This window comes from Ambystoma mexicanum, chromosome 4p, assembly GCF_040938575.1.
Source record: "Ambystoma mexicanum isolate Mex_15411 chromosome 4p, UKY_AmexF1_1, whole genome shotgun sequence".
In the NCBI taxonomy this organism is placed as follows: domain Eukaryota; kingdom Metazoa; phylum Chordata; class Amphibia; order Caudata; family Ambystomatidae; genus Ambystoma; species Ambystoma mexicanum.
The window spans coordinates 1142601522-1142622532 of NC_090927.1; the positions used below are offsets into that span (position 1 = coordinate 1142601522).

The 21011-nt window shown below is 46.7% G+C and overlaps 1 protein-coding gene across 4 annotated transcripts in view; it reads right to left on the reverse strand.

Annotated features, from left to right (window-relative positions):
- The window catches only part of UTRN (utrophin), a 2010688-nt gene that overhangs the window by 1833973 nt on the left and 155704 nt on the right, over positions 1-21011 (reverse strand). Inside the window, exon 1 of one of the 4 annotated variants that reach the window (XM_069606727.1) lies at positions 15246-15365. The exons of the other annotated variants lie outside the window; for them this stretch is intronic. Within the exon in view, the coding sequence (XP_069462828.1) occupies positions 15246-15276 (31 nt within the window). The 5' untranslated portion in view covers positions 15277-15365. Of the gene's footprint in view, positions 1-15245; positions 15366-21011 lie in introns of those variants that run through there. 4 annotated transcript variants of the gene reach the window in all.

Genomic DNA, 21011 nt, shown 5'->3' on the forward strand with positions numbered 1-21011 from the left:
TTAGAAGAGGGGCCTGCTGTATAGGCCATGTCTATCTTGTGGTTTTAGCATAGAATTGTAATGCATGCGAATATGTCCTATGTAAAGAACTTTAGATTAGAGAGCTATATATCAAAAATAATTATAAAAAAAATGTTAAAAAAAAACATTCATTTTTTAAATGCACCAAGCTTTTTGTGGCTGCAGTTAAAACAGGTTACTTCCATCATTCGTTTTAAAAGGTTAAATAAGGTTCTGTATATTTTCAATTGTGCTTGAAGAAAGAAAGTAGCAGAGCCAATAGTTTTCATAAGACATTTGTGAAGTCTATCTTCTGTCAGTCAGTAAGAATGTTCCATTTGTCGCTGCAGGCATATGTGGCCTGGCTTCGAGTGAGAGCTGTTCAAATTATAGGTATATAAAAGCAAAACAATTCATGGCCGTTTTGTGAATCGCTCGTATAGTCTTTTGTAACTTAATAATGACTAAGTTACTACTCATTTCGGGATTAAGTGAAACTTGCAGTGTTTTAGTTAACTGATCTACATAAGTAACGAAATACTTTTTTTAAAATCCTATATTTTTTGTAACTAAAATTTCCAAATGGGAACCGTTTTAATTATATTCGCTCGATATTAACCTCCGAGTCTTGTTTATTGTGGTTATTGCAATGCACTACCAAGCCAGCAGGGAGCTTCAGGACGTGCAGCGATAAAGCTAAGCGGGATGCAGATAAAGGAAGAAGGAGAAGGGGGAAAATAGAGCATAGAAAGTGTGTCTCATTAAAAGTACGTCGAGACTAAACATTGTCAACGCTAGGATCCGTTTGTTGCAAGTCCTCCATTCTGCAGACTTTTTTCACCAATTAAAAGCAAATGTGCGACCACCTCTGAAACGGTTGCAAGAATGGAGTTGGGAGTGGGCAAACAGTATGTTCAGAGATAAGTGTTTAATATGTGGGATAGAACACAAACAAACTCAGGCTTCGAACTTGCAAGGCATCATCAGATGCAGTTTGATTTCCTAAGCAAAACAATCAATGAGCACTTGTCAAGCGCGCCTTGAAACACTTGTCTATAGGCGCGTTATAAATGCCATATCATATCATGCCGGCTCGAGTAATGTGTGCAGAAGTGACTGAACCACTGCTCTGAAATTGAGAAAGGGAGGGCATTTTGATTTTTACAATCTAGTAACCTCTTCACTTTTCTGGGTCTACATGTCTCTTTTCCATTTTCCTTTACAAAGCCAGACCTAGGATTGTGTGTCCAATATCAATTTTGTTTTGCCACCGACACCATTGACCGAAGATAAAAAGGCATTCACTGTGGACATGTTAGCCAACTCCTTCGCTCACGATGCTTCTGGTAGTAACATTTTCGCTCAAACTTGCATTTTGTTTTCATTGGGAGTATTACAGTATCCTGCAGTAATCTGATTAAAGTCACATTTCAGGTAAACAAAGAAAAGCACTTTCCTTCCCTACTGAAGAATACCATTCTTGCAACGATTGAAAAATCAAAGGGGTTTCTGAGAACGCAGACTAGATGTTTTTCTGCTTTCAACATTCCGCAAGCATGCAGCTATATGACAGCTACCAGGACACAATCTCTACCTAGGCTTTTACACTTCGAGGTGTTTGACCCTCAAAAACGCTGTCTTCTCGCGTAGCAAAAAAACAAGTGTTGAAAATTGTGATTGCCAGAAACTTATGTTCATCAAGAAATTGTGAAAAGTATCTCCTGCTAGCTGTCGTATTAAATTTAACCAGGCTCCCCTTGCCTATAACCAGGAGCTAAATGGCTCCCGGCAATTACGAACCCTGCACTGGTACAATCTTACAGGCTGTTTGGAGAGTGTGGGGCATGTGATATGTATGCAAAGCAGAGGTTTGTCTAACTATGGAGGGGTGCTGCACCTATACTTACCCTTATGTTGTGGGAACCCATGCCCCCACCAATCTCCGGACAGCTAATTCCCAGATTTAGGACTTGTACAACCTCCTCCCTTAAAGGGTGGTGGGGTGGTAACAGATGTTCACAGAATAGGTGGCGTTGGATTTTCTGATGGGATGAGGAGGAAGAAAATAACAATGCTGTTGACTCTGGGAGTGCCAGTGTGTACATTCGGTATCATACCAAAACATCAAACCATATTTCTGCAAATCCCATAACATTACTTTTAAATTTTATTTTGCATCACCTTTCAGCGAAAATATCGATGGGGGCTGGGTTGGGGTCTAAATTAAGGTAGGATAAGCTGCAGGGGTCTCCCTCTGCATATATTGCCAGGAAAATGGGGTAAAAGAAAGAAAACAATGTTATGGAACTCGCAGTAATATTTTCGATGTTTTGAGGTGGATCCGTACTTTCAATATCTGGATCTCTTGAATAGGTGGAAGGATAGTTGTAAGAATGAGGGAAACTCCAAAGCGTGGTAAACAATGGGAGCAAGGAGGGATCTCTCCCAAGGTGGGCAGCTGTGCATGTAGCACAGAATGAATTATGAACCAATAGATTGATTAATGTGAATCTTGAATGTGGTGCTCCCTGTTTACAGGGAGCCAGTGTAGTATGAAGACAGGAATTGTGTGGTGGTATAGGGTAAGGTTTACTCATGCAGTACTACAAGATGGACTGGGTTGGTTAGTTTGTGCTTGGTCCATTAGTTTCAGCTACTGAGAGAAAGCCACTTTGTTCTGAGAGTTCCAATTGTTATAAAGTTTCATAAGGCTTGAATAATGCTCAATGTACCTACCAGTATTTTTTCAAAGCAGTCTTCTGAGGGCCAATGACTTAATTGGAGCTGTAAACCTGCTACTGGTGTGATATAAATGTGTGCGGTGTAATCAAAGGCCCCAAACCAATGGAACTGAAGGGCCCACTGGGGAAATAACCTGTCAGCATTCAAAAACATGCACGCTGAATAGGGGCTTTTGAGGTTGAAATCGAAAGAAAGCTAAAACAAAAATGTAAGCCAAGTGCATCTTGGAAAAGTACATTGCGTTACTGGCTGAGAAATAAATACAGCCTTTTCACTGAAACTGTCACCCATCAAAAGGTGGTGTACTGTGACAATTCAGACCACCTTTTCAGCAGAAAAACGAACAGCAGATAATTAAGAGTATTTTATTAATGACAAAGAAACAGCCCTGTACTTTCAGTGCAAAAGCAAAGAGAACCCTGATCAGTAAAACACACAGTATGTCAAAGAATCAAGGCTGTTAGAAAATGCAATATGTAAGTTCCTTTCAGCCAAGGACAAACGGTGCGTCTCTGGGCAGAATTAACAAAGAACTCCCCCAACTGAAAGTCTGGCTTGCATCCCCACTATTTACAACTGCAATAAAATGTGGCCTGCGCGAAGGGTGCCAAAAGCAAGTTTCCCTAGACCTGCTTTCTCTGACGGCGGTTCTGTGCAGGCCAAATGTTGTAGCCAGTGCATTACTGGAATGTAGGGGAGGTGGGGTGAAAACAGGAGCTGCAATCAAGGCTGAACTCTAAATACAAACAGCAAAAAGGCTAAAAAATAAACTCTGGTCACAGGCTGGCTAAGAATTGCAAATGGCCTAGATGAAGGGAAGCTCCTATTTGCACATATGAAGATTCCTTTTGTTTAAATGGATGATTACAATTGTTGCATTTTCCCAGAAACCACTGATTACATGTATATTTTATTTTTTTGATAATTTACAGCCGAATGTTGAAATAAAATTCATCCACCTGCTTCTTGGGAAATTGTAATGACCAGCTAAAAGGTGCTCCTGCCTGCAATTAACATGTTCCGAATTTGAGAGTTGGCGAACTGATGAAGGGTAAAAGTAGGAATGTGGCGACTACGTTGCATATGCATAACTATTATGGTTTTTGTAAACATGGCGGAAAGTTGCCAAATGCCCTGGCAACATGGTGCAGATCCAGCAATTCCCCCATGATCAGCTGAATCGGAAAATGTATGTGTTATGGCAGTTGCTAGTAAATCACGTTTTAGACAGCTAGATATTTGCCAAAATTTGACATGAAAACAAAAAGGGAATCACAAATGGGAATCGTAAAATGTCTGCTATAGGCTCCTAAACCAATCCTTAGAGAGAGGCTGGACTTGGGGGTGGAGAGAAGGGTAACCGTCCAATCCTGTTTGAGAGAAATCTTGCAGTTATTGAAATCTGGATGGAGACATCACTGGTATATAAAGCAAACGCACTATGAGGAAAGGGGGAGAGCTGCTGAAAATTACCATCCGACAGCCACAAGGAAATGCCAGAAGAGATTGCTGAGATTATATCTGGGTGGAGCAGTCTATTGCTGGGGAGGCCTTTTTATTTTAAAGTAAAAGTGTGGCTGAAAACATAGTTACACATGCATTTGTACCAATCTATACACCAAACTGCTAGCCTTTTAAGCGTGCAGGAAAATCAAAATTGCATAGCACTACACATGCAATTACTTTTATTCAGTGACCCAAGTGGATTATCCAGATTTAACTTCAGAAATAAAGTATTGTGATTGGTGTTTTTCCCCACCAACTTGTGTGATTTGTGAAACCAGAGGTTTAGTTGTGGGCCACGAAAAAGGGTGACGTTTGTTGTTTTAGTGTGATCTCCACCATTTATCATTCAAATAGATGGAAATACATTTCCTATACGCCGGCATGTTTGACTCTCTGTGGGTACAGGGGCGGGATATTTGTGTGACTATATGGGTCTTCATTAACGTCAGCGCTAAAAATACAAGTATTGCAGGGCTCCTTCATTGGGGGTGTGAAGGAACTCCCCAGGTTAAAGGTGGTCTTAATATAATGTGACCAATGTCTTAACCAGGTCTGCCAGTCAGCTACTCGATTTATAAGCACTATACGCTTCCGTCACTGAAGTCCTGTTAAAAAACAATTATACACAACCAAAACTGTTGGCTTTGCCGATAAGTATTAGGCATTTGTCAGGCACTGCTATTAGATGCTCAGGTACTAGCACTCTTTTGCATCTGCTACGATCAATGGCCAGTTAATACCAATACGCAATGCCTGGCAAGTACCTTTGCCATGCCTACACAAAAGCCCAAACTGTTGGCATTGCCAATGCTTGTTCTAAAAAGGCCTAGGACTGCAATCGCCTAGATAGGTTGTCACAGGCAAATACCTTTTTTTAAGGGTATGGCAGTCTTGGAATACAGGAGACACAATTTGGCCATCTGTAAAGGGATTCTCGTCCGGTTAATTTGCACGCTCACTGTTAAGGAGCACAATAGGTGTGTCCAGAGGAAGAGCATCCACAAAACATGCAACATATCCAGGCATACAGTAGAGGCACTGGACAGCCACCGTGTAATCCAGAGCATGAAAATATATATATAAAATGTGCGTGACTTTTTTAGTACCATGTGTCGCCATGCAGCCAATGCAACGCACTTGGCCGCCTGGTGACCAATGTCATGGTTAATGTCTCGCCTACATTTCATCAGCCTCAGTGATTGCCTGAGCAGCCTACATGATACTGTAACTGGGGTTGCAAGAAAAATACGTGCTGCCGGTTATGGTTGTCTGCGCAGGCTCGGACTGGCCTATAGGGCAATGCCCGAAACAAAAACTGAAAATGCTAGTGTGGGACAGTTTTTGTTGGTCAAACTGTGTCCCTTTTTTGGCACATGTGGGCCAGTTTGAGTTACTTCACCATGCAACTAGGAGTTTTGACCAGTGTTACTGAATAAATATTACTTTAAATGCACAATTTGCATCACATTTGATCAAACAGTCGTTACAAAAGAAATGAATTGCCATTTGCAACTGTGGGACACTTTCTCATTGGTGCCCGAGACAATTGTATGCCCCAGTCCAACCTTGGGTCTGTGACAAAATATAGGTTGAGCTTCCTAAAAAAAAAAAAAAAGCAGCCCATATTCCATAATTGAATTGCAACTTTCCACACCAAAGAGAGTAGCACCTCGGGTGCATTAATCTAAAACATTGTGGCTTTGTGCATTTTAAAAACACAGTTCGGCCTTGTGCAGTGCCCCAAATCAACAGATTGTGCCACGCTGGCCTTTCGGCATTGCTCTACAGCACGGGTGCACAACTTACGGCCCTCGGCCCAGTTGCGGCCCGCCATGCCATTTTGTCTGGCCTGCGAGGAACAAAGACTTTCCTAATGGAGGGCGGCCCGCAAGCAGCATCGGCTGCCCTCCATTAGGAAAGTCTTTGTTGTCTTCTGGGCCGGACAAAACACTGGCCTTCATTGGTTCAGTGCACACGAACTACGCAGCTCCTACGAGCCACGTAGTGCGTGTGTGCTGCACCAATGGAGTGCCAGCACTACGGCTGGCGTGGCCAGTAAGGCTTGATGCCGGAAGGCATTTCAGCCTTGTCACGCCCACGCCAGCCGTAGTGTCAGAAGCCTCGCCAGCGTTACAGCACGTCTGGTAAGTACATGGTGGGGGGTCTGTCTGTCTGTCTGTCGTCTGTCCGGACTCTGTTTTTTGTTTTTGTATGTATGTTGAGATGCAGGGGTTGGGGGGGGTGTCGGGTCTGTATGGGTGTTTGCGGGGTGGGGGTGTCGGGTCTGTATGTATGTTTGTATTTGTATGTCTGCAATGTATGTTGAGATGCGGGGTGGGGGGGTGTCGGGTCTGTATGGGTGTTTGTATTTGTATGGAAAAAAAAAGAAAGTGTTTGGTTGAGGGGTGGGGTCATGGGGCATAGTGTTTGGTTGGGGGTGGGGGCCATGGGGCATAGTGATTGCTTGGGGGGTGGGGGCCATGGGGCATAGTGATTGCTTGAGGGGTGGGGGCCATGGGGCATGGTGTTTGGTTGGGGGTGGGAGCCATGGGGGCATAGTGTCGGACCCCAAGTGAGAACCCAATAATAAAGCTAAAACAGGCACAGTTAGGAGATGTACATCCTTTGCTTTTTGTGGAATCCTGTCTCAACGAAGGCCATACTCCTCTTGGGCAACCCAAACAGCAAAGTATAGCAGCCCAAAATAACGGAATGTCTAATTATATATATTTTATTGACCCTTGATTGAACAGACGATATGCAAGAACTAAATAGAAATAAATGATAACAATGGAAAATGTGTAGTACAAAATGTAAGTTTGAAATACAAAAAAAAATCGTTACACCTCAAAAACCAATTCTTTTTCCATGTGTTTAATAAAAATTGGGGGTTGAAAGAGCCTCCTGCCATGCCACGCCCCGCTGCTCCTACCGCCCCACCCACATTTACTTTTCGGCCCACTATAGCCATCATGTAAGGTACTTTCAACTCTGTCAAAATCAGTTGTGCACCCCTGCTCTACATGGAAGCCCAAGCCTCGAAACCAGCCTCACCATTTTCAAGCTGCCATTTTTTTTTTTAAATGCATTCAGAAACAGAGACGGCGCCGCCATGAACAAAAGTGTCATACAAATGGGCATAAGGACGCCTGGAAGAACAGCAAGAAACAACAAAACAACGCTTACCTAAAACTACGAAATAAAATTTGTGTCAAGCTCATCAAAAATGTATTCCCCACCCCCATTTCCCACCGAGTTGGACAATATAAATAAAACAGTTAACAGTCAAGTAAAAATGCCGCACAGTTATAGCCGAGCGGCTCCAGACAGGTCGGCTGGCTGTGCTCTATTCCCAGCTTCCCCACGCAGTGCCCAGCTGTCGGTGCAGGCACAGCCGCCATTCGTGAAAGGGAGAGCCACATCTTGTGATACCAAGACTTCCTTGCACCGCCTGTGCAGCCAACCCAGATATGGGGGTGGAGGAAAATAAATAGCTGTTTAGTGGACGCAAATGAACGTGGCGCGAGACCATGGATATGTTTTACCTGTGGGCGTACGTTTGTCAGGGTCGGACTGGGAACCAAAAGTGGCCCTGGAATTTCCTTTCAAAGTGGCCCCATACTTCGGCAAAGGAGCGAGCACAGCACGTGACCCCACCCCTTCTAGGAGGGGATTGGGAGCATCTCCCAAAACAATGTTGAATACAATTAGTCAAAATGAGTATTTAAAGTATGTTAACATATATGGATTAAAAATTCAAATGGAGTGTTCCAGCTCTAGCCGGCATGACTCCACCTTTTATCTTTCTAAGGTCAAATCAGTAGCATCATTGCTTTAGAGCTTAGTGACTGCAATTATATATGTCACTACAAATGATACATCTGTGAATAAAAGCGCTACATAAAGATATATTTATAAACTGTGCAATGCATGAACTGTGCAACTAATTTTCGAAAGATCAACCATGAAAATATATACTATGAAAACGTGTAAATTAATATATGAAACGCTGCACCTGGGTAACTATTCTAAACCTGGAACATATAAACCATAGCCGGCGCTGCAGTCTCCATAGCTTGTGTGCAGAGTACATGGTGGCAAAGGGGCCAACTGCCCCCCTTAGTTCTTTAGCAACAGGCTCAGGAACCTCACGTTGCCCTGTAGAGATGCTTAAATTAGTCTTCTGTTCCTGACTGAACATCTTAAATGCTCTGTGTGCACGGTAAAGAATGCTGGAGATAAAATACGTTGACCCCTTAAGCCCTGTAAATTAATTTGCCTTGTGGACGATGCAGAGGGTCTTGAACTTGATCCTTGCAGCCACCAGGAGCCAGTGGAGAGATTTCAGGGCTGGAGAGATACAGTCCCTGGGCTTGAGACCAAGGGTAAGTCGTTAATGGGCCCAATTGTCTCTGCTGTGTTGGGATGATCTACTGAAAGTCACCTTATCCCCTGGCTCTCCACTGTGGTCTGCAAGCACTACAGCCTCAGCCAACTGAATGCTACCACAAAGCTGGGACACATTACGGGATTAAAATCCAATCATCCTGCCCAAAAGTCAACATTTTACAGGAAGTATGCATGCCCCATCGCCCTCCCCTATTCCCCCGCCCTCTGACGTTTGGCGATTTCCAGATCTGCCAGAAAAAAACAGCACTGTTTACTTGTGAAGGACGCAACCCTTACTCCACCGGTTACGGGTGCAAAGTGTTGCGTCTCACACTAGATGGACGTCGTCTAAATGCAGATAGAAAGATTCTATGTGGTCCTAGTGGCAGGCCCCCACTGTACCGCTTTATTGTACCTCTGAAAGCGTTATATTGTGACATTAAAGGGAAACGCAGAAAAGGGGAGCAAATTAACCACAGGGTCTGCAAGCATTAGGCCACGATAATGCTAGAGCTCGAGATTCATGCGAAGTACCACTGGGAAAGAATCGTGCGACACACATTCTAGACCCGGAATAGCCTGCATATGCAAGACGCGTTAAAAACATAAAAAAGAATCCGAAACAAAACCGTAAGCAAAGGTGGCGCACTATACTCATGTAAATGAAATCTTTGCCAGGTGGCTTACTTACAATGGCCGTTTTTACAAAGAAAGCTGTGACCTTTAAACCCTTCAAGTATTTTCAATTCGCATGAAATGGTGAAAGAAAGGAAACTTGATTTTTGAAGCACATTAATGGGAAGGGGGCCAGCAGGAGCGGAGTGTTAACCTTGCAAGAATGTCAAGGGAGCGTGGGCTTTAACAACAAATGTTCACTGTGCACCGCTAGAGGTAATTTTAACAGGACTCGGGTGCAGCTAGCTAGTAGCATCAGTGCACATACTGCAGCTTTGCCCCCGTTACACCTGGGAGCACGACCATACTCCTCCCCCGCCCACTACTCCCCCGACCTCTCAAGACACAATAGCAGCGGAACACACATGCAACGTTGCTACCTCCCCCTGGTCTTTGTTTATACCACGAGGGGTCCATGGACTTCTCTGAATAAGGCACTGGCGGGGTTCCAGGTGTTAAAATCAAGGCATAAATTTGCCGGGGACACAAAATATTGCAGCAAAAAGGCTGTGGTTTTGCCGCCGCAATCCATATAAAGAATGCGGGGGACACCCCGCAACCCCCAGACCCATTATACCATTTAAGGGGTCCGGCGGACACCCCCGCTCCCCTTAAATGGTGTAATGGGGTACACCTTTAACAGGTCAAACCACACAATTTTTGCAGCGATTTTTTGTACAGGCAATATTTTTGCCGTGATTTTATCACTGCATACCACTGGCGGTAGTTTGTATCCATGCCATGTGTCGGAAGAACAAAGGCATATTGGCCTCAGTCCAGAAACAAAGCACCAAGACTGACAAATGCTATATAGCTATTGCTTTGCCAGATGTAAATGCAGAATTCTGTTTAACGATTGCCTACAGCAGTGGACGAGCTGATGAAGACCTTGGCAGAATGATCAACAGTCTGATGCCCTTACTGTGACTGGCCATGCCCTGTCGGTTTGTCAGAGGCGCCACGCCCGACAGGATCCCCAAAGTATTTTTACTGGTATTAGACATTATAAAAGAGGTTGGAATACCTTGTTATCCAAACAAACATTACAGTTGAGAAAAGTTAAAAACCACACACACACACACCGCTCCCCCCCGCCCCCCCTCATGGCAGAATAACCTAGTACAGTTAACCCCATATTTTTCTGCTAGCTTTTAATGTCACATAAGTCTGCAAAATAGTGTGTTGCCTTTATTTTTTATTTTTCTTCTTTTTTAAACCAACCCACACAGAACCATGGCATGATGCATCGCTATACTGTATCCCATCCCGTCCTATGCACCATTGCTGCCAGCCTGCCACACTCAGAGGAGCTCTGCACCAGGCCCTAAAGTAACACTCCGGGCCACGCGCACACACACACGTCGAGCATTGACATTGAGAAACCTATCCCCACCACTCGCTCCTCTTTTCCACTGACCACGGACCACTGGAGCCTCTACTCCGAGCTCCATGCTAGAATTTGATAAAGTCGCAGAAGTAGAGGGAAGAGCGTGCTCTGTATTGGGAGACAGCCCAACAAGGGGATATTCTTCTGGGAGCACAGCGTTCGTAACAGTCACATGATTGGACGACTGACTAGTATTGATCAGCTTCGGGCATAGGTCGCCACGTATCGACCTCGGCATATCAATATAAATGATGGAAGGCATTAAAATAAGCAGTGTCTCATAGTAATTTGCTGGGCAATTCTGTAGGTTTTCCAATTAAATTGACACTTGTGTAGCAAAGTTAGCTATTTAAGTAACCCAGTTCAATAAAAGCACAGCTCAACCTGAATTCCTCTCTGGCTCTCAAGGCCCTCACCATTCTCTTCTCTGCTCACTAAGTTCAAAGGTGCTAATGGAGAGAAAGTGTAATAGTAATGATCACCTTCACTCTTAAGTGCCGAACGCCTGAGTGGGGGTACTAGGCAAGATTGTTTTTCCTTTTCAAACAATTGAAAACCAGAAGTAATCTGGATGATACTTTTATTAAGGTAACTAATAAATAATGCAGAACTACAGTATTGCTTCTGTAAAACACTGCATTGTCTCCATGGTTTACATTAAAGTTTAGGTTAGCGTATCTAAATCCCAGTGTCAACTAGATTTTGTTTTGTGGGGGAAGGTGCATCACATTGATAAGTGAATACTTTTGAAAATGTACATGATCACACGGCCAACTGCTTTTAATGGAGAAACTAGTTCTGTGACCGGATGGCTGCTTTTATCTGTGCAACTGGTGCTCAACGTATCTCGGGAGGATATCTCAGGGGCAACGTGCTTGCCTTGGAAGCAAGACGACATGGAGCACCACAGGTTTAAGCGCATTATAAATAACCAAACTATGATATATATATATATATATATATATATATATCATAAACAGTTTTATACCAGTACCACTGAAAGTAAGATGTCAGCAAACTACAATATTCCACCTAGTTGGACCAGTTCTCTGCCTGTTACACCTACTACTCTGCTTTCTGTCCTCTTACATTATGAATACACAAGCCTAACAAGATGTTTATGCAAAATAATGATAAATAGTTCCATCCAGCCTGTAGATCTACTGCAATACCACACACTGTAGCTAGCCTCCAGAGCTCACTTTGCTTTACGATTAGGATTGCATTATATAGTAGCAACTGCGGGAGAGAACTGGCCAAACTGTTTTCTGAGTCTTTTTCATCAAATATGTGTCCATTCATGTAGCTAACTATTTACATTTTACAGACACTCAACCAAACCTCACAAAGTCCATTCGCATAGTCCAGTAGATTTTATAAAGGGCAAGTACCATTTGCATGGGATGTTTGAAACTTTTATGTAAGGTTTACTTTTTTTTTTTACAGTAGATGTAAAAGAAGCTTGACTGTGTATAGCTGGCCTGCGGGTGGCAGTGGTGTGCCAAACAAAGTGAGTTTGTGGTGCCATGTACCAGTTTACTGAAAGCGCATTTACACTTTTTTGTCACCCATTGCTATGGGTCGAGTGCATTTCTTTTAGGTAAAGTAGGCAAACAAAATTACTTAACCTGCAGGTCTAGAGGAATTTTAAAGAATTTGCAAGGCCTGATTCGTCTCACTAGTATCTTACTTCAGTGGCACACAAAAATGATGTACATTTAGTGTTTTGGATACAAATAACTTATCTAGTAAAATGATTAGTACAACATTGCTAATAAAATGGGTGTGTTTGCTAATCAAGACAGTTTTAATTAGAAAACTCTGCTAATCAATTTTTGAAATCTAATTTATCCTTTGATGATGAGAGCATCAGAGTTTGTATCAACAGAAGTTGATGGAAATGGTAAAACATAAGAATCAGATGATAAATCACACTATGGCGGAACAGCCAGATATTCATTAAATATATTGAGGGGCACATTAAGGTATATACACGTTGTGACCACACTAGGCACCTCCGACTTACATATCGTGTCATTAGACACAACTACATGATGGGAAGTGGCTTCAAAAGGGGCAAGGGCAGGCCCATATTCAGATATGTAGATAGGATGGTTTTATAACGTAGGTTGTATGCTGCACTTCAATAATCCATAGTTGCAAGTACAGCAATGAAGTTAAGCAAACAATTAAAGTAAACTGGCAGCGTATCTGGACCACTCACTACACAAACCCGCACCAGCAACCAGAAGTGCCTTTATGCATACGACGCACTGACGTGCTCTTAAGTAACGCCCTGCTGCCACCTGCCAGGCTGCCTATTAAAGCAATCTTATTCGTATTCCACAAGCACCTGAAAATACTGCCCTGCTACTCAACTCTCTACCGCCAGTCATTCCTCCTAGGCACAGAGGAGCGAGCACTCAGCAGATGCACTCTGGGCAGTGGCTGCAGCCTGCTGGTTCCTGCACCGTGACCATGAGATGTGATCATGTGATGCAAGCACACATACAGTATGGCTGCAGCCCGGCACGTGCAGTTCCACCACGGGCGATGCCCCTCACAAATGCACAGGCCTGGTGGAAAATTATGTTGCAGGTCACATCCGTAGCGGAACAGCTTTTGGTGCCAGGCGGAGTGGGATGGGTGCAATAGGGAACCAGCGGGAGGCTGGGGAACACACTGGGCACCAGGGTGTACCCGCACCGCGGCTCCATCCCCTCCTCCCCCGCTCCCTCCCTGGCTCCGCCACTGGGTCACATGGGCTGCATTAATAAAAATGTATATAGCTGTCTGGGCCGCGCCTTCGCTCTTTCAGCTTCCGCTGCTCTGTAAATCCACCAAGTGGGCTCTTTTACTTCAGTCCACCTCTCAGGAGTCTATAGCCGCGTGGACTCTCATATACTCAATGGCCACAGAGGTAGCCCAGCTTCAAACCATGAGGGGATATGGCAGGCTCATATCCTACCGCTCGTAGGGGGAGGTCCCATTTGGGGGTTTGGCCACCTGTTTGTCTCTAGAATCTGGTGTGCAGAGTGTCTTCCGATATGATACCTACCACAATGCTTCACAGAAAACCTCATGGCAACTTGTAGGCCTCTTTTCTGATGCAAGCAGTGTCAATTACATTCCATTACTACTTTTTCATAGAGCTCAACACATTCCAAATGCAATGTTTTAGTTCACCGTCCGGGCGTTCTAAATCACTTTTCTATATGTACAGTGCCTCGTCGGTGGATTCCTCGTGCTTCGAAGCACTGTACTAATATGCATTATCAAAGCACCGCATCTATCAGATCTTGAGCTCCTCCCTATGGTTAACATACAAGTTTCTCCGCCAAACCCAGAGAAAGCAGACTAGCGCTCAGGACTGGGTACTTCCAATCTGAAATCATCAACACCACAGGTTTTGAATCTGCCTTTCCCACTGTCGCACTATTAGATCCTATGCCCCCTTTTTTCTTACAGAGCCAAGCAAGCCCTATACAAGACCACTACATTACATCATGACCCAGCATACCTACCCCTACTGTACACCCACATCTGCTTTTCACACAGTAACGAGCAGTGCCATGGTTTATGCTCACACTATAGATGGCCATGTATACTTTAAAAGCCTAATCCCAAGGTCACTGTGAACCAAAATAAAGTCTACCATTACATGACACACTTGACATTTTTGACATCAATGTGCCAGGCCTTTTCTATGGTACATACTAGTTTGACCACTCCATTCCCTTAGATTGTGTTACCAACTGAATCCACCTTCAGCCAGAGTATATTCTCAACTATGCTACTCATGGCTCAGGCTTGGCTGTCACAGAATTAGGCTCGGGTAAACCATAGCGCTATGCCCGGGCAAATAAGACACCAGACGTCCAAGTTAGCCCAAGCACACTCGTGCATATGATATGATATATGATATGATATGGCTTTTATAACGCGCCTATACACAAGTGTTTCAAGGCGCCAAGTGTTTCAAGGCGCAAGTGGTTTAATGCATAAAGTTTTTAATGCATCCATCATTAGCTGGTATACTACCAAACAATTCTCCAAATCTGCCTGAGGAACATAGCCCAAGTATCACAGCACTTCAGAAAATACCAGTCCATGACTTTTTCCATAGTTACGGTCTACCTAACAAGACCAACATGTATGCACCCTTGTTACCATAAAGCACCCGCCCTCACACCCAAACACTGCTGCATCCCTCTCTCCCACCTCCGCCGTGTTCATAGCATTCATTTCCCGCTTGCCCATCCCCTTATGTTGCCCTCCATCATTTTCTTTCCTCCAGCAAACTAAGGTCTGGTTACCCCTGACAGGGGCCAGCTGTGCCACTCCACGCCAAGTCTAGGCACTCTAAAACGACTACGTTGGCGACTTGGCACCGTATAAAAGCCTATTCATATCATGTGCCCGCACGGTACAGTACATGGCAGCAAACTGTTCAAACATGAGGTTTATCAAATGTAAGGCACTGCTGGCACCACCAGCAGGTTTATTAACACGCTACAACACAGAGCGCAACACCCCCTGCACTCACTCGCTGCAGCGGAATTGGCCACCGTGTCCATCGCCAAGTGAACTGTTAATCAGTGACTCGCCCATTCAGGATGCGGACTCGCCGCCAGCAGCAGCAGCAGCAGCCAGGCAGGGAGGTAAACAGAAGCGCAGAGCGGATGCACATGCGTGCGAGGTGCACTGTGGGAACGGGCAGGGTGCACTGTGGAACGGGTGTCTCCCTGAAGAAACGCCACCCGGCCGCAGCAGCCAATAGAATGACCCGGCAAACACACTGACACACACACACACACACTAAACGAAAGCCGCACTCTCACTTCCTGCTCTGAGGACAGTGCCTTCTGTTGAATGGTGCAATCTAGAGGCTAGCAGTATACGCCCCTGCATGGGCAATAAAACCGAGCTTCGTGTGAGAAGCAAAACTTGTTGCACCGTGCCATGTGGAGTAGCTCACATTGTGCCCGTTACAAAAGGTCACTTGCCACCACAGTGCGTGTCCGTCCCTGTAACTCCTGTCGCGGGGACACCGCGTTTGCAACCTCGGGCTTTCCGTTCATAAATCACTGGGTGCTTCAAATGCATGCGTTTACTGAAAGTAATGATGATTGCAACCAACCCAAAGCAATTGAGTGTTACACAAAGTACAAGCCTGGAAAAAGGAGTGCTCGCCTGGCCCAGTCACCCTGTCACCAAAAAAAATGCAGAACAGATTGCCGAGAAAAACAGAGGCCGAATGAGCGACTCCTCCTGGCGCCACCCGTGGGACAACTTGAGATTTCTGAACAAAAGAAACGCTCGGTGTAAGCACGAGTACTGGAGTGCAAGCACGAGTACTGGGGTGCCAAGCCAATGGCGAGAATTCTCGTCACATTTGCAATACGGCTGAGGTAGGTTTCAGCACTGCCTCGCAATCAAAGGCATAGCCATTGCTTTAAGTGGAATGCTACATTCCTCACCTTTGTCCCATTCTGTATGTATGTAATGGGGTGTAAAATGTTCCTGCGCCCCAATGCCTTCAGGCTTTTGGCGCATTACAAATACATTGAGGGGGAGGCGCCCTCGTTAGGCGGTGTGGCTTACTTATGACTGTACTTGGGTCACGCCCCTAATGAGAGCCCCCCTCGCCCAAGGGGAGGGGGTCCGGTGCAAGCTGCGGCACGCTTAGCATGGGCATCCCAGTGCCTTGTCCTCACCCCCTCTTTATTCTGCCCCCTTGCTCCCCCCCTCCCTCTTCTCCCCCCCCTTTCTCCCGGCATAAGTCATACATTACATATTGAACCAAAGAATGACACCGACACTTTGTTTGAGGTTGGAAGATTAGAATGCCTCAGCAGCTTTATTTTGCATAAAGTCTTGGAGTCATCTTACAGGCGATCCGTAATTCACCGCCACTGGTATACTACTCAATGTGCGGCTAACTAGGTATCCCTTGCCCTCCCCCACCCCTCCCTTATCGTCCTCGTCCGGTGGACGCCTTCAGCCCTTGCTAATAACCTCTCTCTACTCCGGCCGTTTGTGATTTGATTTCCCCATGCCCGTGTTTTCCCTAGGCCCCCTTTTCTCTAGGTCTTAGTTGGGAATGCCCGACCCCCCCCCCCCGCTCCTCCCCTGACACCCTGTGTCCTGGGTCTGGGTCTAGCTAAAACCGGCAGCCACGCAGTGCCTCGCTAGTGTTCAGGTTCCTATACCGGCACCACCACAAGTGCCCCAACGTTACACATATTCCAGATCCGTAGTTCAGGCCGACACCGCCCTCCGGTGCCGGCCCCCACTTTCTGCCTGCCTAGTTGGTCATCGCTTTGCGACGCCCATCTAAAATGTTTCCTTTCTACCTCTACTCTGTCCCCCCTACGTCCCCCAGTTGCTGCTGGTACTGGAATCCCAGTCCTATCTATGCTATGCAACCCCCAGGTCTCCCTTCCGTCTTGCCGAGCCCACAAGAACTTCCCTGTTCCCTCCCTCCCAAGGCCCCCCGGTGGAGTCTTACCCAGTGCCCCCCCCTGCCAGCGTCATGTCTCTTCCGGATACCCTATCCCTCCTTCTTCCTTCCTTTCCCAACTGGCTCCTCCATTCCCCCGGTCCACCCTTTGGTGCGTCCCGCCTAGCCCCCTTTCCCTGTTCTTTCAGGCCCTCCATGTCCTGGCTCCCTTTCCCCCCAGATATTCTTCCCTTTCTTGAATCCCCCCCCACCTCCCTCCCCCTCATGCCCCCCTCCTTCGTGAAGACTTCCCCTTGCTGTTATTTTGTCCCCGTTACCTAACCCCCGTAGTCTCCTCTTGTTCCCCCCCCCATCAACAGGCTTCTCTTGCTGCCCTTGTTTTGAGTTTGTTGTTCGTTCCCTCCCCCCGCACTTTTGGTCTTGGAATTGGCTCCCAAGTCCCCAACATCCCTCCCCTTTTTCCCAGGGCCTCCCCCAAGCCTATTGCTCTTGGGGCGCCGTACATCTAATCTATTGGCTGATCATTTCCCTATGGGTCGGTCAGTGCTTTGTTCAAGGGATTGACCTGTGACACCTCCAAGACTCTCTGCTAGCTGCCGGCGGCGGAGAGTCCCCCCCCCCCCCCAAGCTTGCTTGCACAGGGCACTCCCTTTCTTGGTTCGATGGAGTTGTGGGTGGGAGCGCACGTTAGTATGTGTGTGGGGAGGAACGGAACCTGGCCAAGGAGCGATAGCCTCCCCCTTCCCCCCCACCCTCCTGCTCCGCGCCCCCTCACGCGCATCCCGCGTTTATTAGTGCTGTCCTCCATTCTAAGGACATCATGGCTGTGCCCACCTCGGACAGGTGTATCCTGTCTTTCTCGAAATACCCAGGTACTTTTAAGGTGATGAGGGGATGCCGAATCCATACCATCCCCCTGTTTTTTAGGAAACTCCCCATGTGATTGTTCGTTTTCCTCCTTGCCTCCTCTATGGCCCCGTGTCGTAACGCACCCCTCCATTCCTGTCTTGCGATCATCTCGGACCACATCACCTCGCACCCCCTGAAAGTCCTCCCTATTCTGGTTAGTAAATTTCTTAAGAGTTCTGACAAATCCTTCCTTCCTTTAGCCACCAAATCATTTCCTCCTATATGCAACAAGATAATGTCAGGTGAAGGGTGTTGCTGCGCCGCCTGTTCCAATGTCGCCCATACGGACGTACCTTTCAAACCACCCTTGGTGATCCAACTAATCTGCGTGTTCCGTAGGCCCAGATTCCCGTCCCAAAACGCCATCCGCGCTCTGGCCGCTGCCCAGGTCACGAAGGAGTGGCCCACGACCCATACCCTGTCGGTTTCTGTGGAGACATGATTGGTTGTATTAGCTTGTGTGGCCTAGTTAGTATCCCCTTATCCCATATGCTGCCCTACTCCCCACCCCCCTGGATGCCAACGCGTTGACTCAGTTAACGCACATATAATTTGTATTTGTCGGATGTCCATCTCCCTATCCTTTTGACCCTATCCTCCCCCAGACCTTCCCTGCTCGCCATCGTCGCTGCGCCTATGCGGAATGAGTGGGTTGAATATTGCCCCGGATCCACACCCGAGCTTGACAAGGCCCCCTCTAAGACTCGCCTGAATTGAAACTGGGTAAGTGGGGTTCTGTCCTTGTGTCGGAACAAATACCCCGGCTCGCCCCCCCTAATTGCAAAATATGCTGTCGTGCTCTCAACCGGACAAAACTCCTCCTGTCCCAGTCTGGCCAACACCAGCTCGCTTCCCTTGGCCTTCTGGTCTGTTTTTGATATCCTGATGTTGACTGATATCCCCCCCCCCATCTGGCGTACATCTCCCCATAGCAAGGCTCTGAAGCTCTGGTCATTCTTGGCTTTCGCCACCAACTCACTAATCCGTAGGGCCCCAAAAAAGGCCAATGCGAAGCATGCTTTGAACATAATGCGAGTAGCACACCCCTGTAGTTGCCGTCATAACCTTCTGTAATAGTTCAAAATCAATGGGTTTCCTCACTAGAGTTGATGAGGTTGATGCAGTGGCCACCCCGCCCCTATTCCATCCTTTTAGTGCAGCTCTTACCAGAAAACCTTTTGTTGGGTCTTGCTGGCCTGCCAGCTGGCTATGAAATGCCACTGCGCTAAGATGTCCCGCCAGCCATGACCTTGATTTTTCCGCCCCCTTTACCCAGAGCACAAAACAGTCCACCCTCTTGACCATGTTGTCACCCCCCAAATGTTTGGTGTGCTCCAAAAATGTATCATAATTGGCCTTGTATCGATTCCAGGTGCTCCCCGCTACTGCTCTGGAAGCGAGCTTCCTCATTCCTTGACCCAACTCACTAGCTGCCATAGTTCCTTGTCGAACGGAGTCATGATGAGCTGTGCTTGGCTGTGCGCTTTCCTGAATCGTATCATCTGTGAACGAGAAAGTGCATCAGTCGCTGTGTTATCCACCCCAGGTACGTGCCGCGCTTTGACGGCTGCATTCATCACCAGACATTTGCAAACCATGTGGCGTAGTAGGCACAACGTGGCCGGGCATTTTGCTGAATGCGTGTTCACCGCCTGTACCACCGCCAGATTGTCCGACCACACCACTAATAGTTTGTTACACAGTTCGCGCGACCAAATGTGCATTGCTGCCACCACTGGGAATAGTTCCAACATGGTGATGTTTTTGCACAGCCCCTTCCTCACTCATGCCTTAGGCCAGACGGCCCGGCACCATTCCTTTCCTAATATTGCCCCGAGAATCCCACCCTACCTGCCGCGTCGGTGAACAACTGTAACTGTGCGCATGCCGTCCAAGGGGACTGCCATATGCATACCCCATTAAATTCCCTTAAAAAGGCGCGCCATACTTTGAGGTCTTCCCTCACACCCGCCCCGAGGCGTATCTTATGCCACCCTTTTTCGTGCCTTCCTGTCGCCGCCGCCAGACGTCTTGCAAAAACTCCGGCCGGTATCACCCTGGCGGCAAAATTGAACTTGCCCACCAAAGATTGTATGTTTTTTATGGTTTCCTTCTCCCCGTGTAATGCCCTATCTATGTCGCCAATGAATTCCTCTATCTTCTCTGCCGGTAATCTGCATGTCCCTTCAACCGTGTCTATTTCTATCCCTAGGTAGGTTAACTTGGTGCAGGGTCTCTGTGTTTTGTCCCCCGCCAGAGGTACTCCCAACTCCTCCGTTAATACCAAGAAATTATCGAGTAGTGCTGCGCAAATATTCGTGCCCCCTCTTCCTATGAACAGAAAATCATCCAAATAATGCGTTTCCCCCCCCCGCCCCCCTGCCCTCCCTTTTATTGAGTGCCCATTCGAGGAAGGAACTAAATGCTTCAAAATATGCGCATGAGATGCTGCACCCCATTGGCATGCACTTATCTACATACACCTGACCCTCAAACTGGAAGCCTAGGAGGAAGAAACTGTCCGGGTGAACCGGGAGCAACCTAAATGCTGCTTCTATGTCCACCTTCGCCAAGAGCGCCCCTTTTCCCGCTGCCCGTGCTAAGCTTATGGCCTGGTCAAACGATGCGTACGTTACTGAGCAAGCCTCTATGTCCAATCCATCATTCACTGAGCCTCCTTCAGGGTGCGACAAGTTATGTATTAGGCAAAACTTCCCAGGTTCCTTCTTCGGTACCATCCCCAAAGGGGAGATGATGAGGTTGCTCAATGGGGGACCCTGGTAGGGTCCTGCTATCCTTCCTAATTCGATTTCTTTGTTAATCTTTGCCCTGGCCACATCGGCCCACTCTAAAATAGACTTGGAGTTATTCGCTGTTCTGGCCCCAATGCGTCCTTGGTAAGGAATCCGGAACCCCTCCACGAACCCCTGGGCTAATGTG